The following is a 26,927-nucleotide window of genomic DNA, read 5'->3' as shown; positions in this document are numbered from 1 at the left end:
TTTGTTTACCCAAGCCAAGCCTGCAACAGGAAGTCATCCAGATCAAGTGGGAGAATGTAGCTCTGTGTCTGAAACGCTGTGCAATTGGCTACAAAAACCAAAGTCATCGGCCCTTCGCTTTGAGACAACCTCCAACCTTTAACCTGCCATATTAAGTTGTATGTCATGAATTTATTATCACATTGTATTCTTGTTGGGATGTTTGATTTCATATCAAGAAACAAATGTAATCATGCGTATGCAAGATTGTCATCTCTCAGCTACTACATGCTTTCTTCCAAATTGCTCTGTTCACTTAAGACATTTTTGTCAGAAATTCCTATTTGCAACTGCCACAAAAATGGAAAATACAAATAATTGAAATGTTTTTCATCAATCAACTGTCATGTTTAAAACCCGTCACGGATGCCGAAGAGAACTATGCTTTCCTGAACAAATCATTTTGCCTATTGATGATATTATTTATGTTTTGCTAACTCTATTTTGTTGAGCTTGTGTTTGTTATTTGTATGTTATTTGTAAGTGCAATAAAAGTATATCTGAACTTTAAAAAAATGGCCACATCAGTGTCCACTTTTGCTCCTTCGACAACTTCACATATTCTTTATTAATATACAGAGTTTTCTTCGACATTTCAATCCACTGATGAAACTATTCTCAGTTGTTATGAGGTAACTGTTTCCGAAGTCACAAATAAACAATTACACTTCATGGAATGCACCTGGAACCACAGTTTGATCGAATCACTAGTAACAGTTTTGGAGAATTTGAGGAGGGATTATTTCTTCAGAGCCATGCCCACCACACCAAATAAGAAAAAATGCCAAACATGATAAACGGCAGCCTTTTATGTTTACTCACCTTGCTGAGGCATTCACGACTTCACTTCTTAATGCAGCATCTCTTTTTCGTTCTGAAGCTCTGGTCATGCCTGGCTTCCGGCTGACAGAGGGTCGGGTATCAGAGGCTGAACAATAGTAGCATGAAGTTAGCCATGTTGTCATTGCATACAGGTATTACTGCACTCAATGCTAAGTTGATGCTCACTTGGACGTGTTGTGCCTTGGTTGTCCTCTTCACTCAGCGTGCTTAGCTGTCTCTTGAACTCTAAAAGAAATGAAAGGCATTGTGTAGATTAACCTATAAAAGCTGATGCTCCCATGTCACCGCACCAGCGCAGCTTGCACAATGTACATTTTTGTCATGTGGAATCACATGTTTAATGGCTTTAATATAACCAGCAGATGGAACCACATGCTTGTAATATTGTACCAGTTTGGCCACTCATTTTAATGCAGATTCCTTTGATTTTGTACCTGCAACCTGCTCACTGGGCCAGACAGTGGCAGTTTGGGATATATAAGGCTGAGAAGAAGACCCAGAGAACACATGAGCAGAGGAAAGGCTTAGAGGAGAAGGTGAGGGGGTCTCTACTGCAGAGGTGACCTGAGGCCTCCAAGAAGCAACGTCTCCAGATCCTCCTGGGGGTTTCAGAGCCAATGACTGAGCAGTGGGCAGAGAGGACGACGCTGACAGGAAGGAGGAAATAAAAGGAGAAATGATCCAAGATCTCAAAGACCCAAAACTAAAGAGTGCTTTTCAAAATCAGTCAGCAGACATTTTCTCCTGTGTCAGTGTCTGCAGCGGTCAGTAACTCCCATATTTTGGGCGGGTTAACTGTGCTGCCTGTTGTAACTTTTTAAAAACAGCTCACAAATATATCGCTTCTTTTTAAAAAGGCTCAATAGCTGCTCACTTTTTCCCAAACGTATTTTCAACAGGAGAAATTGTGCTAGCTTCAGCGGCATACTGATCTCCATCTGGCTTCTTTCTTTCCATGTATGCTCATGGAAATGAAGGACACACACACACACACACACACACACACACACACACACACACACACACACACACACACACACACACACACACACACACACACACACACACACACACACACACACACACCCATATTACAGTGACAATCAAGCTCATACAACTTGTTAGCCAGTGTGTATTTGAGCATACTGTGGCTCACTGATGTGTTGTTATCACGGACAGACAACAATGAAGCTCTGTAGCAAAGAGTAATAAGATCATCAGCCTTTGATAGACACAGTATTTGTAGTAGCACACTTGTTGCTTTGACTCTGCACATGGGATTTGTTGACGATATGGAAAGGATAGAATATCATCCGACCTACCCTTTAAGATGTAATGTGTTTTTCATAGACTGATCCCAAATGGATGCCAGCAAGGTGATTGACATACAACATGTGAACAATGTGAATCCAGAAAGTCACAACTTGGAATTTTTAACTATATTTGGGTGCAGTAAGACTCACCCTACTCTGTTAAAACTGATCGAGGTGTTGATTTAGTAAGCGCGAATCAAAGCAATATATTAGTAAATCAAATGTTAGAGGAGGAGAACAGGTTTGGGTAAGAACAGAAAAAAATTAATCAAAGGGACAACAGTGCAGCAGAGGTAAGCTTCAGTTGGGTTAAGGCAAAGCAGTATTACATGGCATCTCTATTCTCTGCTTTTTCTGCAGCACTGCAGGTTGTCCAGGATCACTGGCAGAGAGATGCAAAAACTTAGGAGAGAGGGCAGGCTGTGCCAGAGGGGCCTGAGATTTAGGAGGTCTCCATTCAGACTGCCAGGAAGCTGAAATAAAGCAGAAGGAAAAAACATGGGCGGATAGAGGAAGAAGAAACATCTGTAAAGGCATAATAATAGGTGTGAGGTAGCTTATGATGGGACGCCTGGTCTGAAGCTTTTCTCTCTCCCTTTACCTGTCTCAGGGGCAGATGGCAGACTGGTGGGTCTAGTGAGGGCAGAGCCTGGTTCGCCCACAGAGGTGGGGCGAGCTTTGCGCTGCCTGGGATCGGGAGGTGGTGGACGTATAAGAGGGAAGGAGCTGGGAGGAGCTGAACGTGATGAGGAGGAAGAAGAAATGGAAGGAACGTGTTGTGCTTCCCAGGCACCAGGACAGACTGAGAGAAGAAGACCAAAAGAAAAGAAAAAGAAAAAGTAAAGCATGACAAAGAGATTAAAGCATTCTAAAATGACATTCAGACAGGTGTGTTGCCATAGGGGAGGTGTGGTGACTTGAATCTATTTTGAATCTGTTTATCTGTTCTGGCCAGTGATTTCAATCCAGCAAGGAGCTTATATGAGTCATTTTTACTTTCATTTTATTGCTCTTCAGAGCTACATCATTGCATTTAAAAGTGACTTTCAGAGCTTTTTCCTTCTTCTGTAGTTTACTGGCCAATCAAGCAATGACAGACTACTTATAATCCTGTCCATTAATTAAATTAGCAGGAACCAGAGGGAATATTTTATCACCTAGTAAGGTCAGTTTTCAACATCTGCAGTTTTAACAAGTTATAAAAATGCATAACAAAAGAAAAGTGAAAAGAATGGTGACATCACTTCTTAGTAAAAGTGGTTCAAGTACAGCTGACAGTAGGTAACAATAACCCCATAAGTTGGTCAAAAAACAAAGGCAGCTTGTCTGGTTTAAAGGCTAAATATCATTTTTGTTAAAAAAAAAAAAAAAAAAGTCAAAATTACGTAATTTCCAAAAAATTCTACATTTTTTTAAAAAGTCATTTTTTTAATTAAAAAAGCATTACATGTACAGCACTGTGGCTCTTCAGCTATTCTGTTGTCTCTCATTAAATCCCATCCCAACTTTGAACTGAACAAACCTGTTTGTGACGTGCCAGAAAAAGCAAAGGGATGGAGAGATGGATCAGAGGGTGCAGAGGACAGAGAAGATGTGGAGAGGGCTTTAAGAGGGGTGAAGGTAGGGAAAGCCTGGGCTTCCAAGTCTTCAGCTGAAAACGAGTCACTGTGGAAGCTATGGGGCCTTTGAGGAGCTGAAATGGCCACAAGGAGGCAGTAGAGTGTGTCCATGAAGTAGCAGAAAGACAAGAGGAGAGGGGGAAGTGGGAAGACAAACCCAAAGACAGAAAATGGTGAGGCAGAAAGAATATAAAAGAGTTTCAGTCAAACAAACTGTAAGCAGAGAATTTAAAAAAAAAGAGAGAGATTTCAGCAAAGTTTGGCTTGTTTGAAATTCATTCCACTTTGAAACTGAAAATGAATACTCTACCGTTCAAAAGTTTGGAGTTACCCAGACAATTTCATGCTTTCCATGAAAACTCACATTATTATTCATGTGCTAACATAATTGCACAAGGCTTTTCTAATCATCATTAGCTTTTCAACACCATTAGCTAACACAATGTAGCATTAGAACACAGGAGTGATGGTTGCTGGAAATGTTCCTCTGTACCCCTATGGAGATATTCTATTAAAAATCAACCGTTTCCACCTAGAACAGTCATTTATCACATTAACAATGTCTTGACTGTATTTCTGATTTGATTCATTGAAAAAAAATGCTTTTCTTTCAAAAATAAGGACATTTTTAATTGACCCCAAACTTTTGAACGCTTGTGTATATGCTACCCGACTATGGCAACAACCTAAAGAAATAATGTAGTGTTCTCCAGGCACCCCATCCATTCTGAGTATAGCTAATGGTAGGTATCATCAATGATACTCTTATGTCTGTGCTAAATACAGAGCTTAAGTCAAGGTGTGTTAAGCCTAGCTAAGCGTTATGACCAGAAACAAGAAAAAACAGTTAGTCTGACTCTGTCCAAGTTCAAACCCACATCATCAACATATCCTAACATCAATAAATTATTACACTTGGGCTTATTTGTTTAATCTGTACATTAGTATATATGCAAAAGCGAGAAGGAGTTTCGCGCTGGGATTGTATCTTGACAATCAACAGCCAGAGCCTAAGGATTAAACAAATTACATGCATGCTAATCATTAAACTTTAGAGGTGATGCTAAGCATATTTTTTAATTCTAGACAGACATGGGAATGCCTCCTCTCTGTCTCTTTATACTAAGCTCGGCAAACCAAGCCCTTAAATTTAACAAACAGATCTTGCAAGCAACTAATATCCATCTAAATATCTAATGGAGAAATGAGACCATTATTCAACTTCAAAAATGAGTGCAATTTTTTTATGTTACAAATGAATATATTTGTGGTGAAAGACTGTTGCATTTATGAAAAAAGAGGCACAACAATGACTTTTCTCCCAATAAACCAAGTAGCACTGTACTGTGTATTTACTGAGTAACTGTAATGTTCCATTTGACAGTATTCTATAGTCTAATTAGTGTCATCAGATCTTCAATGCAGAACCAAGCCATTTAGCATATCCAACTGTTTATAGCCTATAGCTAAAATATAGCTACACTTTCTCTTTAACTCTTCAGGACAGATCAAAGCATAATTTAGTACACCACTGAATGCATCTGCAGAGTCTGCCTCAGCAATCCATTTAGCTTGACATCAGTGGCCTGGAAACAGCTTTGTTTGGATGTGGATGGAGGAAAGCCAAAAGCCCGAAGTATTTCTGCACACAAATTTACTGTGACAAGAGACTGTTGTTGTGCAAATGGAACAATCCACAAGACATTTGGCAAGAAATTCCAAATGCATACTGAAGGACAACATAGTAAAGAGCCCGGATAAGGCTCCAAGAATCAAATTGAGGACATTCAGATAATTCCTTAGCGGACATATGATTTTTATCCCTGCTGAAGTTTGACTTCTCAGAGCAAAAGAAGCCACAGACCAATTCTAAGTGTCTAACATATGATCTGAAAACATGATATAACGAGTTTTACAAGGGACATATGCTTATTTACACCTCAAAATTTGTATCCTAGGCATCTACGGATTGGCTCTACATTATGTATGTATGAAACTGTTCTGACTAGCCAAGTTGTTCCACTGCAGAATTTGCCACTTCCAGAAGCTACAAAACCCGAGCTGCTGGAAGACTCTAAATGTGGCATATCTGTATATAAATTGTTAAATTACTTATCTTAACCCAACAGCAAGCAAAAAAAATTACAAATGGAAAACTATGGGAACCAGTTAGTGTACAAAAACAGTTCTAGTAAAAATATACCAGAATTTATTTAGAAAAACAGTAATATTCAGCATAAAAGCCCATCTCTAATATTAGCATATTCTGAACAAATTACTAGGTCAGTTTAGGTACATAATGGGCCACCACTTGAGTATTTATTGGCCACAAAAGCACTCTTCTAGCTCACCGGATATAGGCTGCGGTATAAGATTGGCACTCATTTCAGCTGGTTTTCTCCTACCTCCCGCTTTCTATATGTTGCGATTTTCATAATCCACTTCGCTATGGAAAACATTCATCCATCCATTACCTATACACCGTCAATCCTCATTAGGGTCATGAGTGGGCTGGAGTCTATCCCAGATGACTTAGGGTGAAGGCATCCTGGACAGGTCAACAGTCTATCACAGGGCTACACATAGAGACAAACAATCACACTCACATTCACACCTACGGGGAATTTAGAGTTACCAATTAACCTCAGCATGTTATTGGACTATGGGAGGAAGCTGGAGAACCCGGAGAAAACTCCATGCAAAAATATCCCAGGCCGGAACGCAAACCCGGGATCTTCTAGCTGCAAAGCAACAGTGCTAACCACTAACCACCGTGCATCCCTTTGGGCAACAGTAGCAACAAATCCCCAGCTAGCAACTTACCATGATGATGAAAGTTTTGCTGAGGATTTGGATCTAGCAATAATAATATGCCCTCTTAATTTTATGTCTGAGCTTGTCCCCCTACCCGTAAACATTCCACCAAAACAATTTCATTTTTCACTACTTCGAGACAACACCAAAGACTCATCCTTCACTTAGATCTACCAAGATGACTATGATTTGTTTAAAGAAATACAAACAAGTCAGTGTGTTTTTGACTCCTTTAGCAGACTGATAGAGTGGTGCTGCCGCTCCAGACAGACTACAAAAGTACTAACATGAATTAGCCAATCACACACAGCTCTTATTCTTAAACTGTGAAAATTTATGTTCAGACTGTACAGCTATGCCATTTAGTGAACGCGGAACAACAAACTTTAGAATACGGACCTTCAACTAGTGCTACAAAATAATTGGAATCATTATCAGATGCAGCTAATACATTTCAGCAAACCAAGAAGAAAGGTATTGATTAATCATTTTTATGCAAAAGGTGCCACAAAAATGAAAAGGCAAAATTATCTGACCTTGAAAAAAAGAGCACACACGATGAAGAATATCTGAGGAGTGGTACCTGATTTGCCACTCGGCTGGAAGATTTTGGGAAGTACAGGAGGGTGAGCACGCGTAAAGGCTGGCAATGAGTAGGCATAAAGGGAGGGCTGACCCTGTTCAGTAGTGTTCCGTGGTTGTGTTTGGGTTCGCAATAAGGAGGGTGGAAAGAGGGGTCTGGGGGTTCAGGCAGCAGAGGATGGGATGGAGCTGAGATGGTGAAAGAAATGCCAGATGACCTGTTCCAGTTCATCTCTGAGGTTACTGAGTGAGAGATAAGAGTTGAGATTGGGGGACAGGGTGAGGAGAATAGATGGGGGGAGAGATTATATGAAGAAAAGAAGGTAAATGAGGTATCAGTAGATAAGAAAATTGGAGACGTAAAACAGAATTAAGACCTATGGATGAAAGCAGAAATGCTGAAATTAGGCAGTGGTATACTTGAAACAAAAGAAAAACATGACTGAGAAGAGGAGGAGAAGAAATGTAAAAGGGAACAGAAATGAGTTGACAGAGTGGATTGCTGATAGCAACAGGGAACTGAAATTCACCTGTGGAGCCTGTTTCAACCGCAGGTCTCCAAGCCACATCATGCACTCTTGCGGAAGAGGGAGCAGAGGCTGTTACAGGAAGAGAAAGGAACAACATTCAGAAAGATTAAATTAAAACAGCGGTGTTTAGGTGGAAATAAAAGAGGAAGTTGCAACAGTTTCAGAAACAGTTCACAGGGAAATAGAAAGGTGAGAATTGATGTCCTTGCGTCTCTCCTTCCAACTACTAGCCTAGCCGCGCTAGACAACCCACGGCAACGAATTTAATTCTCTGCCAGGGTGGGTCTAGTTACCCTCCATAAGGCTCAAGGTTGGATGCTCCTAAAACTGGCCGGACGAATCACCATGAAGTGTAGAGTCAGAAGGCGGGCGTAACTAAGTGACGACAGAGGAGCGACAATTCTTTTTTCTTTTTTTTTTTTTTTTAACCATATCAGCTTTCAAATAGTCAGGAATTTGTGGCAACTTCATTAAACATAGTATAAACTGAAAGAATTGTTTTTTACTCAAGCTCTGTACTAGGTGATAGTGTGGGTGCCACCTTGAGAGCTTTAGTCATATAATGAAAAACTTATAACATGGTCTGCTTCAAGTCTTTACAACCACTACAGGACTGAGATTTCTGGCGCTCTCATATCGTGGATGATCTTTATTTGTCACATGATCTGCATTTCAGAGGAACTGTAAAGACTGCATCAACAAATGAAAATATAACAACGTTGTCCAGACATTCCAGCTTCACCACAACTAAAGAAAATCATGATATCATGAGCATCATCGTAAATGCTGAGCCGTATTTATGATGATGCTCAATGGACATGCTACACATCTTGGAGATGCAAAGAATAGCGGCAAGCAGACCAGCATCCTCATAGAAGTGTCGTTATGAATCCATCCAATCAGAGACTGTGTGGACTGTGAATGTAGATAGTTATTGCTTACACTGGTTGGTAAGGTAATGATGTGAGCCATGTCGGCATTTTATTTAATTTTTTAACTAATCCAATGTGCAGCAGCTGCCTGTGGAGAAATCAGAAATGAGGTAAGTTTTCTCTGTCACATTTAAGCTGTTTTTCTGGGTAATAGTGTTTAAGTTGTTTTTGGTTCATATGTTGATATAGTTGATGACTAATTTAGCCTGATGTGCAGCATTGAGCATTTTATGTTGTTTCAAAGACTAATAGCTAATAGCAGCTAAGTGGCAGGAAGTACCACTACCTCCATCTCTGACACCAGGTAGTAACAGGTTTCCCTTCCTTTACCCTCCTTTCCTCTCTCTCCAGGTGGGCATGAGCATGGTATGTAGGCAGGTACTGTCAAACTGTAATCCTCTGAGGATACACACAAGCAGGTGGGAGTGATCATGACACCTAAATTCCTCCACCATAAAAACCAGACGGAGACCACTACTCAACACCGGACCACTGAACAACCTCAGTTAGTACTGATTCCTGTTCTGTCGATACCTCATGCGTACAATTATTTCTTATGTTCCAGTTCCGGACTCCAGCCTGCTCGTAAACCTCTGGATTCTCCACTATGGTCCCTCGTCTGCCTGGACCAACACGGATCATCACCTGCCAAGCTCTGCCGTATGCAGCACCTGCCTCACTTCCATCTGCCACGCCACACATCACCTCTGCCTGCCTTGTCCCTCCCTGCTTTCCAGTCCCCACTCACTCTCTGAGACCAGCTCCAAATGTTTATCCTAGTTTTCTGTTCCGCTGTTTTTTGGCGTTAGATGTCCTTCTGTGATTAGTGTTTGGTTGCAACTTCCCTGGCTTGATAATGGGTTAGTTGTGTTTACATAGTTCTTGTTTCCGACTAGACTCTGGGCTTCAGCTTTTCCCCGCCAGTCCCACAAGGGTCTGCCTCCAGTTCTGCAGATATCGCTTATTAGTTCCTGTTGTAGTTTTTCTGGAAATGGTAAATAAAAACAGTTTCTTACTCCAGTGCCTATCTGCTGTTTCTCCGTTGTACATTGTAACAACTACTGTGTGCCTCTGCAGCAGTTATCAGTTATGTTATTGCCATCTTTCTCTTTAGTAAAGTAGCTAAACATCATTTGGTGAATCTGTGTTTTCTAATACGACCCCTGTAACAGTTAGTATTGATTATTCATCTTCTAAGACAACAAGCGCCAAAGAAGTAGAGATAAATTAACACTTCCTTCCAGAAAGCATAGCATACAATATGAGTGAAAACAGGATGCAGAGATTATCTAAATCTGTAGGGAGACTTAGATCATCAATTGCGATACTACCCCAAAAGTCATGTCATATGATCTTTTGGTCAAATAGCCACCATGACCCTCTGCTCATGTCAGACTCAAGCCAGCTGCCCACTCAATGCGTGATACTAATACAACACAACACCTATATCTGCTAGTCTTCCAACTAAAACTGCAAGGTAATACTTTGTCTCAGGGTGTGTAATTTGGTTGCATCAGCCCAGAGGGACTCTCCAATGTGTCCCTAGTCTTACCAGTAAAATGAGTGGCTTGTCCTGTTCCAAAACTAGCCCTCCTCTCCTCGCTAGCTTCTTCATCACTGTCATTAAAGTCATCGAGATTACCAATGTCGCTCTGTTTCATGCTCATTAGACTGGCCAAACTCTGCATGTCCTCATCCCTGCAGAGAGTAGAGAAAGAACATTTACAAATCATTACAAATTTAAAGTTCTAGGACAGAACTCTACATATTAACAGCAGGAATATGATTGCAGCTGTGCTGCTACGTTCGTGAGTTGACTTACGTGGCCTTGCCTTCCTTGAGAAAAATACAAGACAGGTTCAGTTTTAGTGTGGCTTCCACTACTTTCACAGACAGCGGTTTCAGCTTCAGTGTCACATCATACTGGGCTGATGTGGCACTGGCATACTTCTTCATATTGACATCAGCCGATGCCAACACTTTTCTGTGGCCTTTTGTCTCCTGATAAAAATCAAACCAAAAAAAATGACAAGAATTTTAGGTTTGAATATAAAGAAATCCCTCCTTCCTGAGCCTGAATATTCAGATAAATCAAATAACACTGATCACCTTTTGTAACAACACACATTAAGGTACCAGATATATTAGACACGAAGTGAACATTCAGTTCTCAAAGTCAATAGTTTGGATGTGGTAGTTATGCGCATGTCTGAAGGTCTGAGCAACTTCAACATGTCACAGCTAGATGGTAAACGATTAGGTTTGAGCAGGTCTGAAACAGCAAGACTTGTGGGGTGCTCTCTGCCAGCAGTGGTGAGTACAAACAGGGATTTGAGTAAGGACAAACCATGAACGGGCCACACAGTTTTGCAAGGTTGTGCTGGATCAAGTCTAATCAACAGCAGCTCCCTCTCACCTCAACTTTCGAGATTTAAATAACCTGCTGCTAAGATGTTGGTGCCAGTCACCACAGTACACATCTGCGGTGTGGCAGAGCTGTTTGGCAACACACAACAACCATCGACTGTATGTAAAAGATGGACGTGGAAACTGAACTGTCACCAACTGGTTTGTATACTGCTGTTTGGAAGCCTCAAATTTGGCATTTGGTTATTGCTATCTTCTTTCTTTTTTTAAAAACAGGGCATAACAAACAAGCAGTGAATCTGACTGAGAATTTGAGGATGACCTGTCAATTACAAGGCACCCCAACCTATATCATACCCTGTTTTCTCGTCAGTTTATACTAAATGGGACTATAATTTACAAAATGAACATAATGTTATCTTTGAAAAGTCTTATCTCAAACTAACATTTGAGATAATAAAATAACTAGGAGAATGTTAACTGAGGTAGTAAATCAAGAGATAAGTACATTCATTTTCTCATGGAATTATAAAGTCAGGCTTGTTTCTGAAACCAGAAAAGTTGCTGGCGGTAACAAAGAATGTAGGCTTCACTTTTCAGACCCTGAGGCTATGTCTATCTTTTGAATACAGTGTATGCGAACAACCAACAGCATATTTCCAGTTAAAGTTACATTAAATAAATGACATGAAGCCACTACAAGGTATAGTATAAATAGAGCAGACTTACATTTTCAATAACAAAAGTCCAGTCCTTGTCTTCAAACTCCTCTGCAGCAGGCTCCTGTTGACAAACAAATAATTGCTTGTTGCTTTCGCTATGCCATTGCCCATCCGGATGAATAAGTTACACGTTTCTCATTTGCAATCCAAATAATTTATCAGCTGCAGTTACACAGAGGGTGAAGATCATACCTTGAAGAGTGTGACGGTGATGTCTAAACTCTCTGGAACCTGCCAAACCACCAGGCCTCTGTAAGGGTTCTTAATCCCCAGCTGCCAGCTGTGGAGCTGAAAATATATTTAGCAGAAACAAGATTCAACGAAAATATTGTTCCAGAAACTTCCCAGGCATTTAGCCTATGCAAACTGCCTTTCAAGTAAAGGACAGATTTAAATTGATTCAGCCAGATTAACAAGTTAGAAGGGCCACGTTGTAACCTCACTGACAGCCGTGCAACTGGCTATAGGAGCAATTCAGAGACATTTTAAATGCTTCTTTGTCACTTTTCCTATATTTACCTTTGTGCTGTGACGTCTGTTTCTCCTGATCCACACAACTCTTAGTTTGTCCGGTTGCCTGAAAACAGCAGAGCACACAGAATAATAGCATTTTAGGGTTTCCATCAAACCAAAAGATGTACATCATCATTTTTCATCACTATTGATAGTACACCAGCATGAATGTAACATTCGGACACTCTGCCTCAAAGTATTTCCAGACCCACCCCAGCCACCTGTTAAGAAGTTTCTGAACAAACATTTCAGTTATAATTTGAGTTTGACTGTTGACACTGGGTGTGTGTAAATACCACTATAAGAAAATCAAAACCAATGCTATAATGGTAACAAGATTCAGGAGGTATCTCAAATCGCTCACTCATATTCACTATTCTCTACAATACTCAAGATTTGACTCTTGTTTGAGGAAGAACTGAGATGTTTGACAATTCTGAATCATAATTGCATGCTATGACTGACACTGTTTCTACACAAAATAGCTCTCTCATTGTATTGTGGCGATAATGATGTCACTAGTACCACTCGTATTACAGCGAACGCTTTTGGAAGATCTCTGTCTTGTCTTGAATAGTCTGCATTTTTAATTGGCCTTGTCTTGGTTTCAAATGAAGAAGACTCTGGATTTAGTTTCAAGACCACAACTGAATTGCCTTTGCATTGTCTGATATATTTTTTGGTAACGTCATTATTGTAATGGGACAAAGAACTACCTGCTTCAAATGCAACCAATAGCTGGACTCATTTCTAATTTAAAATTCATGTTACTGTTGATGGCTGTCACTCCTCGATGGCCCCTTCTCATGCACTCTAAAAAAGTGAACGTGGGAGACAGGAGCAGCAGCTGTGGGTGTCTGGATGGAGATGGCAGTCAAATCATTTGTAATAAAAGTTTGCTACCAAAACCACGAAGAGTTCCCCTGCAAAGCAATACGCAAAAGAAAGCACACAGCTGAATGTAAATTCTGCAATGCATCACTTACTGAGACGGCTGGAAGCACACAAAATTTTTATTAGCACTTAAAATGGAAGCATAAACAAAGGTAAGCTAGCAATCTGCCTCTCTGCCGCAGCTCTTCAAAAACCTTCTCAGCCCTCATCCAAGAAGATCGTATACATTTTAGCTATATATATATTAGCTACCCATGCACATATTGATCAGACATAACATTATGACCACCTTCCTAATATTGTGTTGGTCTCCTATATGCTGTTGAAACTCCTCTGACCCAGTGGGGCGTGGACACAAGATCTCTAGGGATGTCCTATGTCACCTGGAGGGTGGCAGTGAATTCTGTTGGTCCTGCGGGTTGCAGGGTGGGACCTACCTAGATCAAGCTTATCCTGGAACATCCCACAGATGATCAGTAAGATTTGGATCTAGGGAGTGTGGAACCCAGGTGAACAACTTTGCTCTGTTGTGTTTCCTGGGCCACTCCTGAGCATGGATTATGGGATTTGGACTGGTCAGGTCTTGGCTTTGATTGCCTTAGTCTTGATCATTACTTGGTCTCAGTTTAGGTGGTTTAGACTTCAATTTCACACAAAGAATTTGGGCACAAGTAAACGTAGTTTGCGAGGCAGTGATTCTGGACATGTAGACGTTTACAGCCATGTCAACACTTAGGTAAATTTCAGAGAATGAGATGTCTAGACCAAGAGGTAGAGAGCTGATGAGCTGAATGATTGAAGCTGTATCTCCAGAGCCCCTGCCTCAGCTAAAAGAGACCACTACATGACAGGAAGCACAAGCAACAAACACCATCCCTCTTCAATGGGACATAAGAGCCCTTTGAGTGACCTTTTAGTTATTTTCCACAATCTGTGTATCATCAAAGTTAATAACCACCAATACTAAGGCTGAGGAAGATCAGCCAACAACCACACAGCATGTGTACACAAGCCCATCTGTGTTGCCCATCTTCACTGAGGTGAAGGACTCAGGAGAAAATGAAAATCTTGTGACTGTAAGAACAACACCTCAGTTACAGACAATAACACTCCTGAGCAAAACAGCTCTATTTGACATGTAATTATTATTCAATGAGTATGACTACAGACAGCTAGAAATAAACTAGCAAAAGAACACACATGGAAAAACAGCAACTTTAGAACAAAAGCCAGGGTACCAGTTCCAACCAGACTGGCCTAAGGGTACAGTAAAACATAAAGGTGTGAATGTCAAAGTCTTTGGCTGTGCAAGGTACATTTCACGAGAAATTTTAGGTGCAATCCTAAAGAAATCCGCTAAATGTTTTTAAGCAACAGAAATGATTCTGTCCACTGGACAGCTGTTAAACAGTTTTGTTGCACAAGAAAACTCTTGAGTGGCCCTTCCAGAGCCAAGACCTACATTCCATAGAGCACTTGTATCGATACTCTTGTGTTGGTGAACTGAAAGCTTTGCTGGCTACTACACAGCTGTGACAGGCACAGATTGATTCCAGCCCTAGACATCCAGCAGGCCTCAAACTTAACAAATGGCAAACAAAATATTGCAATTCTGTAACCGTGACCTTAAGTGAAACCTGAACTGAGTGTCTGAACAGTTTTCTGGGTTTTTTTTGTCTTCACCTTGAACTTAGTGCAGTGTTTAGACAAAAAAAAACAATACTCTATTAGGGGTAGAATTTCAATCACACTACACAGTCTTCATCATCAGGTAGAATTTGCTGAATTGCTGTTTGACCACTTTGGAAAAGAGCTAGAAATGTACCTTAAGTTAAGTCTTTCTTGTGTGATCAACAAACAAATTATCAGCTTATTTTGTAAACTACCGTAGATTTTATTTTCATTTGGTCATTACCCCATTAGTTATGATAAGACTATGCTAACTATTGTAAACACTGCCTAAGGCCTTAACACTGAGATAACAACAACTTTGTCTCTTAACATTAACAACTTTTTCTTGAAACAAGAGGACAGTGTATTGAGTTGAGCAACGCAATCTTCTTCTTTTTTTTAACTTGATTCCATTTCCTACTTGTCTGTATTTGCCTATGTTGAACTCAAGTCAAAATACATATTCGTGATCTGTCATGGCCACATGCACCGCAGATACCAGATTAAAAAGAACCATCCTTGGTGTAATATCACTTACAGCGTTCAGAACTCGCAACTAGCTTAATTAACTAACTGTGCATCCAGTAGTACACTAGTTTGATGCATTTAGGGTGAATACATGTAATACTATTGATGTCAACCTAATATGCAATGAGAGATTGTTTGCAGCATTTCAGTCTCATCTCAGATTAAATCTATCTATATAATCATGATAAACCACTGGTTTGCTTACAACCTGTCTGATCATCTGCCTGCTTGCATTTCTGGTGGGGTTGGACATCGATACTTAGCAGCAGCATCGGTAAACATAACAGAAGCCGGTAAATGTGGGTAGGAAGACAGTCCTTGACTCTCAGTCAGTCTGCTCTCCAGCTCTGCCCTCTTAAAATCTTTTTTCGTCTCTGGCTCCAAAAATCCAAGATATCAACCAGGAAGTAGCAAATTCCAGACTTCACTTTCTCAGTGCAGAAAACAAACAGATGTCGTCATGTTAGCTACGTCCATCTTTATTATACACTCTACGGCAGAGGTGTCAAACTCATTTTGGTCCAGGGGCCGCATGCAGCCTAATTTGATCCTAAAGGTGTCGGACCAGTAAATTTATAACATAATTACTGAGAAGTAACAATAAGTCTAAGTTTTTCCGACGTTTAAGTGCAAAGGAGAACAAGTATATTAGAAAAATCTTTATATGTAATGAACTTTCCTTTTAAAAATTATATAAGAAACAACCAGAGATTAAAGTAAGTGCTATTTCAACAACACTATGACTCAGTTTAACATTTATTTGTGTTCATTGTGCATTACAACTGATCACAGTGATTGTACAATGACACAACATATTTAGTCACAGGTATGTGTAACTTAAAAACATAGTCCTGGAATTAAAAGAAAAAAATCAAACTTATCAAGATATAGACATTTTTTGAAGTCCGTTTTCCACATCTGGAAAGTGATTGTGAACTCCTAAATTAACTCTGCACATCTTTAAATCTTACGTAGCAGCTATTTTATACAGACAGTTAAGAAAGTAAAGTTGTCACCTGCCTTGTTTATGTATAAAATGTATATGTAAAATATACATTTTGCATTTCTGATTTTTACTCAAAACTAATGGGAATCAATGAGAGTTTTGATCAGCACACTCTATGCTCTGCGTTAATTTATGAAAACACTATTCTAGTCCTGTCACATTGACAGTCACATTGGGTGACAAAAAAAACGCCTACAATGTTATGTATAAATTATTCATGTAGAGAAGAAATTGTGACAAGGAAACAAAGTTAACTGTACTTTTTCCAAAAAAAAATCCTCTGGTCAAAATTAATGTAACTGAAGGAAAATTCAGGATTATCAAAAGATGCATAAAACAAAACTAAATGAAAAATATTCAAAGCCTTCAGCCATTAAACTGAAATAAGTCTCTGATGTGGCTCAGTGCTTATGTATCAGCACACCTAAATATTGAATTAATACTACCAGTATTGTCCTGCCTTGCATCAGATGACTGCCATCACCAATGTGTGGACTGGAGATAAAGGCTGAGTAAATAGTGACAGTGAAAGAGAGAGACAGAGAACAGAAATAGACAACGTCTTCCACCCTGAACTTCACAGAGGCTTAATATCAATCCTCCACCTGTTGCACTATTTATCACAGACATGTTTCAGTGCTGACCTATATATGTACAACAGTGTTACAGCCTCAGTGGTGGTTGGTTTACTGGTGGTTTGCTGAGCTCAAATTCTCAAGACAGATTACATTTAATACACACTCACATCAGAGCTGGTGCCTGTAAATAACTCTGTAGCACATGCTTGTTTTTGTCAGCGTGAAGTATGAGCTGTTTGAATTCTACCATACGAGGAAATGCTTAACTGTGTTGTTAAGACAACTTCTAAATAGTGCACTCAGACTCTCTGATACTTCTCTGTACTCTGAGTGGATGTGGTTTTGGCTGATTAGTTCAGGGAGATGGTCTAGCTAGCTGATCCACATTTTACGCATTCTTGCTGCAGGCCGAAGAAAGTGCACTGTCGGTAATGTCACCAACATGCAACATTCAGATGGCACACATACATGGAATTACCAATACATCTTTGTTATAAAGAACTTAATTATGTATTTTTCCCAAAATGTGGAACTATTCCTTTACAACTGGCCTAAACAGACTCGACAGTGGGTCGGGTGATCAGTGGTTCAACTGTTCTTGTAGAAGCTTTTGCTTCCTGGCTTAGCCTCACTTTGCAAAATGAACAATTTTCAAAATAGCAATGGGGTGGTTAGGGTATGTGTCACATGACCAACACCTGTCTGTTGTCAGTTTGTCACAACGCATTTATTTATATTCTAACAGAGCCTGACAATAGAGTCTGACATATTGCTTGTTCATTTTACAGGTCAGAATTTCTTACCTTATAATGTTTCTAATTCCTCAAACTTTGTCAATATTTCCACTTTAGCATATATGTATATTACTGTTAAAAAGTTTGGGGTCACCCAGACTATTTCATGTTTTCCATGAAAACTCGCACTTTAATTAATGTGCTTATATAACTGTCTTTTCTAATCAGGACTTAGCCCTTCAGCACCATTAGCTAACACAATGTAGCATTGAGTGATGGTTGCTGGAAATGTTCCTCTGTACCCCTATGTAGATATTCCATTAAAAAAATCAGCCGTTTACAGCTAAAATAGTCACTTACTACATTAACAATGCCTAAACTGCATTTCTGATTCTTTTAATGCTATCTTCATTGGAAAAAAATGCTTTTCTTTTAAAAATAGGGACATTTCTAAGTGACCCTAAACTTTTGAATGATAGTGTACATGTGAAAAAATACATTTCTACAAATATAAGCATGGCAATACAATGACATGGTTTGAAAGATTCCTGGGTTCAGGGTGTAGCTCTTTGCTGTGCGTTCTGAGTTGCAGAGCATGACGTGATATTGAACATGTGGAGACGCAGCCCCAACAAGCTGACCTGGTTGATGTGACTGATGAATTTATGAAAGGAAATCACTGACTGTGAACATTTACTGTAAACATGTAACAGTTACACACAACTACCGTAGGTGGATATAAAAGATATGACCCTGGGAGATTGTGTATTTTTTTATTCTGTCATTACATTAATTATGACGTTGTATGGAAGCCCATTTATGCCAGCACATCCCAACAGGTTTCAATTATAACACTCACTAAAAGTCAGAATTTTGTGGGGGAAAAAAACTTCTGCTTCCAAAGAAAAGTCAATATTATGAAATAGGAAATCAAAATTGTGTGTTGATTATTAATGCTTAAAAACATACAATTTTGAGGCAGTAAATCTAATCACAGTGAGACTGAGTCCTAAGCTATAAATCAACATTTTTCCCGTTGTAATCAAAATCATGTGATATTTACTTACATGCTACATTTTCTATGAGCAAAACTAGCAAGAGTATCATAGAATCTAAGTTTTTCCTTGGCAACTTGTAATCATAAATTTGATCATCGTTATAATTTTGGCTTTTAATTCTGTCAGACTTGAAAAGTTCTTCCAATCTGACTCTTCAGGTGAGAAACCTAGAAAAAAACTGGAACCTTTGGTAATGTCTTAGACTTGTTTCAAACCATCCCAAGCTCTATCACATCAAAGATTCTTCCTGTTAAAAGGGTTCACAACTTCAACAACATAAACATTTACACACAGTTCTAGTTTCATTGTGTAATTCGTCATATCACATCCAGTACTGCTGTGTGCCTCAGGGGACATCGTTAACTGTAGTACAGAACAAGAAAAGTGTATAAAACCTCAAAGTGTTGCTGGGACCTAGCAGGAACAGGAACATGTTGATACTGGTTCATGTGTGTGATACTGTGGAAAACGTACGTAAACAGTGTGACAAATAGGTAGGCCACTCTACAAGCCAGGGCTGGAGGATTGGAAGCACATGCTAAGTGCATGGTGAGTAATGATAATGGAATTGAAGGAACTTCTGCATACCCAAGTCTGAAGCAACACTTGAAATGCTAACAGCACTTCTAACAGAACTCTGTAACATAAGCAGGTCTGAGTGATCATTGTGACCTACACCAGGCCCTACAACTAATCTCAATTTGCTATCTGCAACTACAGTTTGTCTTCAAACCCAGAGATTAAATCTGGTTATACAGTAGACTTTAGGCAAAAATATTCTATTAAAGAAAGTTGGCTATGAATGTCCGCTTCCTGTTGACTTACTCCACATACACAACTTGCTTCACTAATTTGATAATTTGACATTTTTTGTGGAAACAATTCTTGCTTAGACAACACTGCAGCAGAGCTCTATAGTCATCACCAATAGACAGAACTGAACGAAACCATTAAAACAACATGGGCCCAAGAGCAGAAGAAGTATCCTGACCAAAATGCTTTGTGCTTTGGTCTCAGTGGTGAAATAGTTAAGCAATGGTGAATATCAAATATTTATGTGATCAAGAGCCTAGCCTGCCTCCCTCACAAATCAGCTCAAAAAAATGGCAAAATCATCATTGGGTTAGGCTTGGGCAGTACCATGTACACCGTCAGAGTGATACCACATTCATTGCCATCAAATGAATCTGACAGTGCTTGTTGTTGTAAGCCCTAGCGGTTATTTCTTGAACAGAAAATATTCTATACTACTTTAGACTAATTGATTTGGACTGAAATTGTAGCTTGTGTTGACTTTTTTTAATTGCTGAAGAGGGGTTTGGTCGAAGAAAGTGAGGTACCGAAAAAGTGCTGTTATGGAATCATATCAAAAGTCGGGTATAAAATCAACTTTTGGGCAATTACCAGACCGACTTTAGACAAATTACCTGTCAAAAACCACACAGTTTATATTATAACATAACTCTGAGTCAAGTAATATTGAAAACAAAACCAAAGCTATTTCAGGATTTTTTTAGGAAGTAACAGTCAACAGTGACTGATTACATTATTTCTTTGGTAAGTATTTTTTAAATTAGTTCATTCTCGGGCTGCACAGTAGAGTAGTGGTTAGCCCTTTCACCTTGCAGCAAGAAGATCCCCAGTTCAAATCCCGGGGAGGGTCTGGGATCTTTCTGCATGGAGTTTGCATGTTCTCTCTGTGCATGCGTGGGTTTTCTCCGGGCACTCCGGCTTCCTCCCACAATCCAAAAATATGCTGAGATTAATAGGTTACTCTAAATTGCCCGTAGGTGTGAATGTGAGTGTGATTGTTTGTCTGTATATGTAGCCCTGTGACAGACTGGTGACCTGTCCAGGGTGTCCCCCGCCTTCGCCCGAATCAGCTGGGATAGGCTCCAGCACCCCCCATGACCCTGGTGAGGATAAAGCGGTGTACAGAGAATGGATGGATAGTTCATTCTCTTGTTGACTAAATAGCATGAACTGGGTCTCAACAGTAAATTTCTGTGCTTTCACCTCCTCAAACTTTAGAAACTACAACCAATAGTATGTCTCACATTTTGCATCTTACAAGGCAAAACACAGCCACAAGTTGGCAGTGGCTCTGTGTATCATGTGGTGTTTAGTTATTTGACTCATGTCAAAGCAGTTGTAAGATCTTTATGACATGAGGTTCATATCTTGGTCCATGGTCCTCATTCATAAATACATTTGGCAGGGAACATTTAAGTGGGGTTCAAAGACAAATTTTGTCCCATTGCCCATGTATAGATTAAATCCAATTACTGATACTGTCTACAATTTGTATTTTTTTGTCCGACCAACAGTTTTAAACTCAAACACGTTCAGTTTCTAATTATGTAAAATGCAGAGGAGCTGTAAATACTTGTGTTGGAATATCTAGAAGGGAAAAAAATTCTGCCATGTACCTGTCTATAAACTGGGAGATATAAATCATGTGCTCGTGCAGAGAGAAATTAGCTTTTGGGAGATGATTATGTTATACCTGCAAAGGCCTCAGAGTCACTATGGCTCAGCTAGTTGATTAGGTTTTTGCATGGCAAAGGTAAATAAATAAATGCAAATATAAAAATGAGGTCTCGCTCAACAGGTTGAGCGTGCGACCCATATAAACAGTGGGTCATAATTCCTGACCCAGCAGCCATAGGTTTGAATCCAGCCCACGGATATATGCTGTAGGTCCTCCCTCTGTTCTTCTACCCACTTTCCTGTCTCTCTCTAACTGCTGTTCTGTCAATAAAGCCAAAAAAAGGCCAAAAAAAATCACTTAAATAAAATATATGGGATGAGAAAATACTTCAGTAAGCAGTACTGGGGAAATAATAGGGTGCACTAGTTTGGCTTTGTCAGCCTATCCCGTTGTACATATCGTACATGTACTTCTTTCATATGGTGAAGTAAAGACAAGCCAGCCAAGCTGACAAGTCACAAACTTCTTGTGAGAGTTACGGTTTGCACTGGAGGGAATTTTAATTTAGGACACCATTGTCCTAAAATCCTTGCTACAGCCCTGGTGTTGCTGATGGTGTAGATGACTATGTCCTGTCCTCCACCTAGCAGACCTGACTAGGTGTGGAAATAAAACAACAGACAAGCTGATGATAGACACTTCCGCAACAGCAATATGAAAACTGTTCAACAGAATGTCCGATGCTTCAGTTGCATGAACCAACAGCATGTGTGCTCGTTCTCTGACTCAAAATCACTGTCATCTCCCTTGACAATGGAACTGTTTCTTCCTCTCTTACTCTCCCCATGGCAGGTTTCCTAAGACATGCTAGCCCATGTCTGTCTGGGCCTCTCGTCCACACCCACAGACTTTCCCTGGTGAAGGAGTTTTATTTATTTGTGTGTGGTTTTTGTTGCTACATTAGCATTAAACGGTGTGGCTTGACAAACAGGCTGAAGTAGCTAAATTCAATATAAGTTGGTTAAATTAATAGTAAATATTTTATTTTGCTTTGTTTTTACTAATCCTTAGATGCATAAGTGGGTCAAAAATGACCAGGTCAGGTTGTTTTCTTGCAATACCTTTCAGTTTCTTCCGCTTATTCCTCAAAAAACATGTTTTTATTATCATTCCATTTAAATGTTGAAGTTACCTTTTATACTTTTAAAGAAATTGCAATATTTGTATTACTACTCCAAGCTTCTATCAGTGATAATATCATACAAGAGGTGATGCAGAAACTTGGAGGGACGGAGAGCAACAACAGCTAGAGGAAAAGAGTGGAAAAATGTCAACAAAATGGATGTTGACATTCTTCTGTTTCTGTTCTGTGTAACATTCATCTTTTTCAACTATCAAAATGTTGAAAATCTGTTAGAACATAAAAATTATACATATTTCAAACAAGAAATTATTCTTGTGTGGACAAAAAGAGAATACAAACAATACCAACGTTACTTTACTGTTAACCCAAATGACAAAAATGGCAAAAAAAAAAAAATTGATTCTTATATGGGTCATTTTTGAGCCACTTATGGAAGAGTGGAGGTCAAATCACGAGGGCAAGGCAGGGCTGTCCAACATGCAGCCAAATAGGCCTGCCAGAAGGTCCAATCCAGTACGCAGGACGACTTTGTAAAGTGTAAAAATTACGGAGAAGACATTAACAGCAAATTGTAAACTTGTAAAAGTATATATTTAAAATAATTTCTAGACTATAACAAGCTGTTTTGATCATGAAGTAAAATACTAGATTGCACATTGTTCTTTTGTCATTTGGTGTCTCATTTTTGTAATATTTTGCCTTGTTTTTGTTGTTTTTTTGTCTGACTTCTGTCGTTTGTCTCACGTTTTTGTCGTTTTGTTTCTGTTTTGGTCCTTCTGTGTTTCCTTTCTGTCTCGCTTGTGTTTTTTGTCTTATTTTTGTTCATTTTGTGTTTTGTGCATTGTTTTGCACAAATCACTTTGTCTACTTTTTTGTCATTTTGCTTCTTGCTTTCGTCATTTTTTGTCTGATTTTTGTCATTTGTCAATTTTTTGTTGCTTTGTAACTTTTTTGTCAAATTTTTGTGTCTTTTTTGTTTCGTTTCATGTCGTTTATGTGTCTCATTTTTGTCATATTGAGTCTCATTTTTGGAATATTTTGTCTTGTTTTTGTCTTTTTTTGTCTGGCTTTTGTCACATTGATCATAAAGTAAAATACTCCATCATTCACTTCTAGATACCTGTGACTAAATGTTTTGTGCCTGACTGTAAAGATACACAGTGATCTTGTAATGTGTTGTAAATGATAAACTGAGGCATAGTATCGCTGAAATGGAACTTATTTTAAGCTCATTTCTTTAATGTGAACACTTTCAGAATGTACTTTTTTGCACTAAAACAAAGGAAAAACCTGGAGCTCCCATAATTTATTATGCTGTGATTTTAGTAGTCCGGCCCACTTGAGCCCCTGAGCTAAAATCAGTTTGACACCCCTGGTCGGAGGGTTAAAAATAGGTATTCAAATTGACCAACAATTATCTATGTACCAAAAGCAACAAAACATTTTACCTTGATATATTTATTTATACATCTAAACGAAAGCCCACCTCTTGACCTAACACCAACTGTTCTTCCTGAAATGATCACTCATTCTCACAGCCAGGTTATTTTTTTAGCATGACAGGGTGCCCTAGTTAACAGGCTGCCATAGCACATGGTAACAACAACAGAGCACTGGCTCAATATAGACAAACAAATGCGGAAGTGTCTCTGCACAGGAGGGCTCGGTTTTATCAACAGCTGACAACAGATTTGCGTCCAGATGTCGCCTGACTTTTAGAAAAACCCTGTCTTTCTAAGATCCTTCCAGTATCCCACTGCCTCCTATTCACAATCATGCCACAGCTAAATACTAAGCAGGGATAAAAACAAGAACCGAGAACCGATGATAATCAGCCGATAGAGCATTTCATTGAAAACTTTTTATAAACATGTTGCTCATGACTCAGTAATACTGGTGGAATAACAAGTCGACGAATAAGAGGTTTCATTTAGTTGACAAACAGGCTAGTTGATGTAAGCTGACCTACATCTAAATGATCCTTTAAGGCCATGTTGTCCTCTGTCGCACGTTTAAACAGCTTAAAACTAAAACGCTAATATTTCTAAATGCAGTTCGGCATCACTTTGGGTGACGTCTGTCAGTCCCTTTAACACACTGTTAAGACAACTGTTTTCAAAGACACCGCTGAAAAATATATATATAAAGCATCCACTACGCTTCACAAATATGATTTATAACAGTTACTTACCATTTATTAGTGCATTCTAGTATCAGTTCTTGAAACGAAGCGGCGAACTGGAACTTGGATGCTTTCTTTCCGACTCGCTGGAGCCGCTTCCAGACCGAAGTCATGGTTGGACTTGTCAGCTAATTCTAGCAAAGACGCGAAACCCCGACATTAAAATGAAGGAAATATCTGTCCACGCTCCCGTGTCCCTTCCGTGGGGGCTTCACCTGTTGAAGTGGATGGAGAAGCTCCACCTGCCTGACTGGCAGCTCCTCAACGACGTCCACTCCTCAGACAGGCTGGAAACAAACACACGCCTCAAGTCACATAGAGACAAGTTACCGGGAAGAAACCGGAACACGCATGATTGTGACTGCCAAAATAATGTCCTTGAGGGATGCAGATGCTGGGTCCATGCAGAACTGGAGGACATTTTACATCCCATCCATCAAATTTTAAATAATATATGTACAAAATACTAAAATATGCAGTTGTTGTGTAAATGTACTTGTCCTGAGACCAAATCTAAAAACAATCTAGAAGAAAGGAATGTTTTAAAAATATTTTAAATACCAAATAGGTCTGGAATTCTCCCTAAAATGTCATTTTTTACCTTGTATCACCGCCCTGATGACCAAATTGAATCTCAAATAAAACGGTTAAAATTAAATTTAAATCTCCCTTTTTTGTTATGTTGTTTCATTGATGTCTCTTGTAATTGTGAGAACATTTTTTAATCAATAAAATATATTAAATAATAATTATTATGCATGGACATGTGCCCCACAATAATCCTGTAAATATAACCTTTTGAACTAGTAGAAGAAGAAGAAAGCAGTGAATCACATGATTGGCTAGAATTAACATCATCAATCAACAGGGTTTTTTTTTTTTTAAAAAAAAAGAATGAATAGAGCAAAAGCCATGTTCTCTCTTCTATTTTTCATATTTTAATAACATTATCAATATTCATTGAATGCCTCTCTCTACCTCATATTATCAAGATAAGACAAATTCTTTTGAATTTTTCTTGATTTTTCAATCAGTAAGTTTGTCCTCTTGGTCAGCAGTAACAGCTAGCTAAATATCTAGCTTCTACTCCTGAGGAAAAGCTAATATTAGCATGAATTAGCAACCCTGTTACTGTGATTAGAGTAGAGTTAGCGAACAATGAATAGAATAGAATAGAATAGAATAGAATAGAATAGAATAGAATAGAATAGAATAGAATAGAATAGGTTTATTGTCATCATACATGGCATGACGAAAATGCTTCCACTTCCACTGGATGGTACAACAGGGAGTAAGTAATAAAGAATGGAATAAAAGCAATGACAAAAGGAAAAACAATGACAAAAGGAAAAAACAAGGACAAAATGGAAAAATAAAAGGAAAAAAGAGAAGAGGGAAAAGCAAAGACAAAATTCACCTTTTTATTTATCTATTTTTTTATTTCTCTTCATATTTACAGATTTATTTCTCTATTTTTTTAACAGATGTATTTATTTATTTCTCTTTGTATTTGAACATTCATTTATTTATTTCCTGATTTATTTATATATATTTTATTGTGGCACTCCTGTGACTCCATACTATGACTCCATAAGCCTGTGATAGCTTACTACCTATGACTGATGAATATGTAGCAGGAAATTGTAAAAGAGAAGGTTTATTTTTCAAAAATTTTGAAGCCAAAGTGTCCTTCAATTCTGAAATGACCCACAAACAAAAGGCAACAAATCTTTGGCTTAAAGAGCATTTGTTTACATTCTTCAGACACATACTCCAGTTGTCTCTCCACACTGCCGCAGATATAAAGCTGGGTAAGAATTGTAGCATATTTAAAGTACTGACTCTAACAATGGTGAAATCAGCTTTTTAATTACATTTTTTTAAATAATAAGTGTAACTGAGGAAACTCAGGAGCACACACAGTCACAGGTTCCTACAAACGAAAGCCTCAAAGCTCCTTCATCCCATCATCCATCAGACTGTACATCACCCAGCAAAGACTATTATCAGCATTATTGGATTTCTCTGCTCAATTTATAACATTCATGGCAATCCATCTGAGCACTTTGCATTGTAGTAAAAATTGCTGTATTACTGAGTTGACATACTAAACATTCTCCCTCAGAGACACAGTGTGACAAGAAGGCATTTATGAACTCTACATGACATTTAGTTGGGACTATTACTCCGCTGAACATCAGTACTTCCTGTTTTGCCAGCCTTTATTATGGCTAACTTGACAAAGCTGAGATGAGCTGTACAATTCCCACCACCAGTGACTTCATGCAGGATAATCTAATAATAATAATAATGGGTTGTTGTTGAGATTTAATGCTTTAGCTAAAACCAACAAAGCTTAAAAACAATGACAGTAATTCTGCAATACATATAAGCAGCCAAATACCACCAGGGGTTATTGATTGTATG

The 26,927-nt window shown here is 38.9% G+C and overlaps 1 protein-coding gene across 4 annotated transcripts in view; it reads right to left on the bottom strand.

The window, feature by feature from the left end:
* ehbp1l1a (EH domain binding protein 1-like 1a) overlaps positions 1-24,820 on the bottom strand; it is a 47,769-nt gene extending 22,949 nt beyond the window's left edge. The window contains exons 1-13 of one of the 4 annotated variants that reach the window (XM_051943600.1): positions 24,510-24,820; positions 12,281-12,338; positions 11,954-12,049; positions 11,769-11,822; positions 10,495-10,673; positions 10,225-10,370; positions 7,741-7,809; positions 3,718-3,888; positions 2,797-2,997; positions 2,525-2,668; positions 1,317-1,529; positions 1,048-1,107; positions 862-967 (exon numbers count right to left, since the gene is read on the bottom strand). In XM_051943600.1, the coding sequence (XP_051799560.1) occupies positions 862-967; positions 1,048-1,107; positions 1,317-1,529; positions 2,525-2,668; positions 2,797-2,997; positions 3,718-3,888; positions 7,741-7,809; positions 10,225-10,370; positions 10,495-10,673; positions 11,769-11,822; positions 11,954-12,049; positions 12,281-12,338; positions 24,510-24,613 (1,601 nt within the window). In that variant the 5' untranslated portion in view covers positions 24,614-24,820. The remainder of the gene's footprint in view (positions 1-861; positions 968-1,047; positions 1,108-1,316; positions 1,530-2,524; positions 2,669-2,796; positions 2,998-3,717; positions 3,889-7,740; positions 7,810-10,224; positions 10,371-10,494; positions 10,674-11,768; positions 11,823-11,953; positions 12,050-12,280; positions 12,339-24,509) is intronic. The other 3 variants (XM_051943601.1, XM_051943602.1, XM_022210211.2) reach the window with 3 other exon arrangements.
* Between the last annotated feature and the right edge of the window lie 2,107 nt (positions 24,821-26,927).

This window comes from Acanthochromis polyacanthus, chromosome 23, assembly GCF_021347895.1.
Source record: "Acanthochromis polyacanthus isolate Apoly-LR-REF ecotype Palm Island chromosome 23, KAUST_Apoly_ChrSc, whole genome shotgun sequence".
Taxonomy (NCBI): Eukaryota; Metazoa; Chordata; class Actinopteri; family Pomacentridae; genus Acanthochromis; species Acanthochromis polyacanthus.
This window is presented reverse-complemented; position numbering and strand designations above follow the sequence as displayed.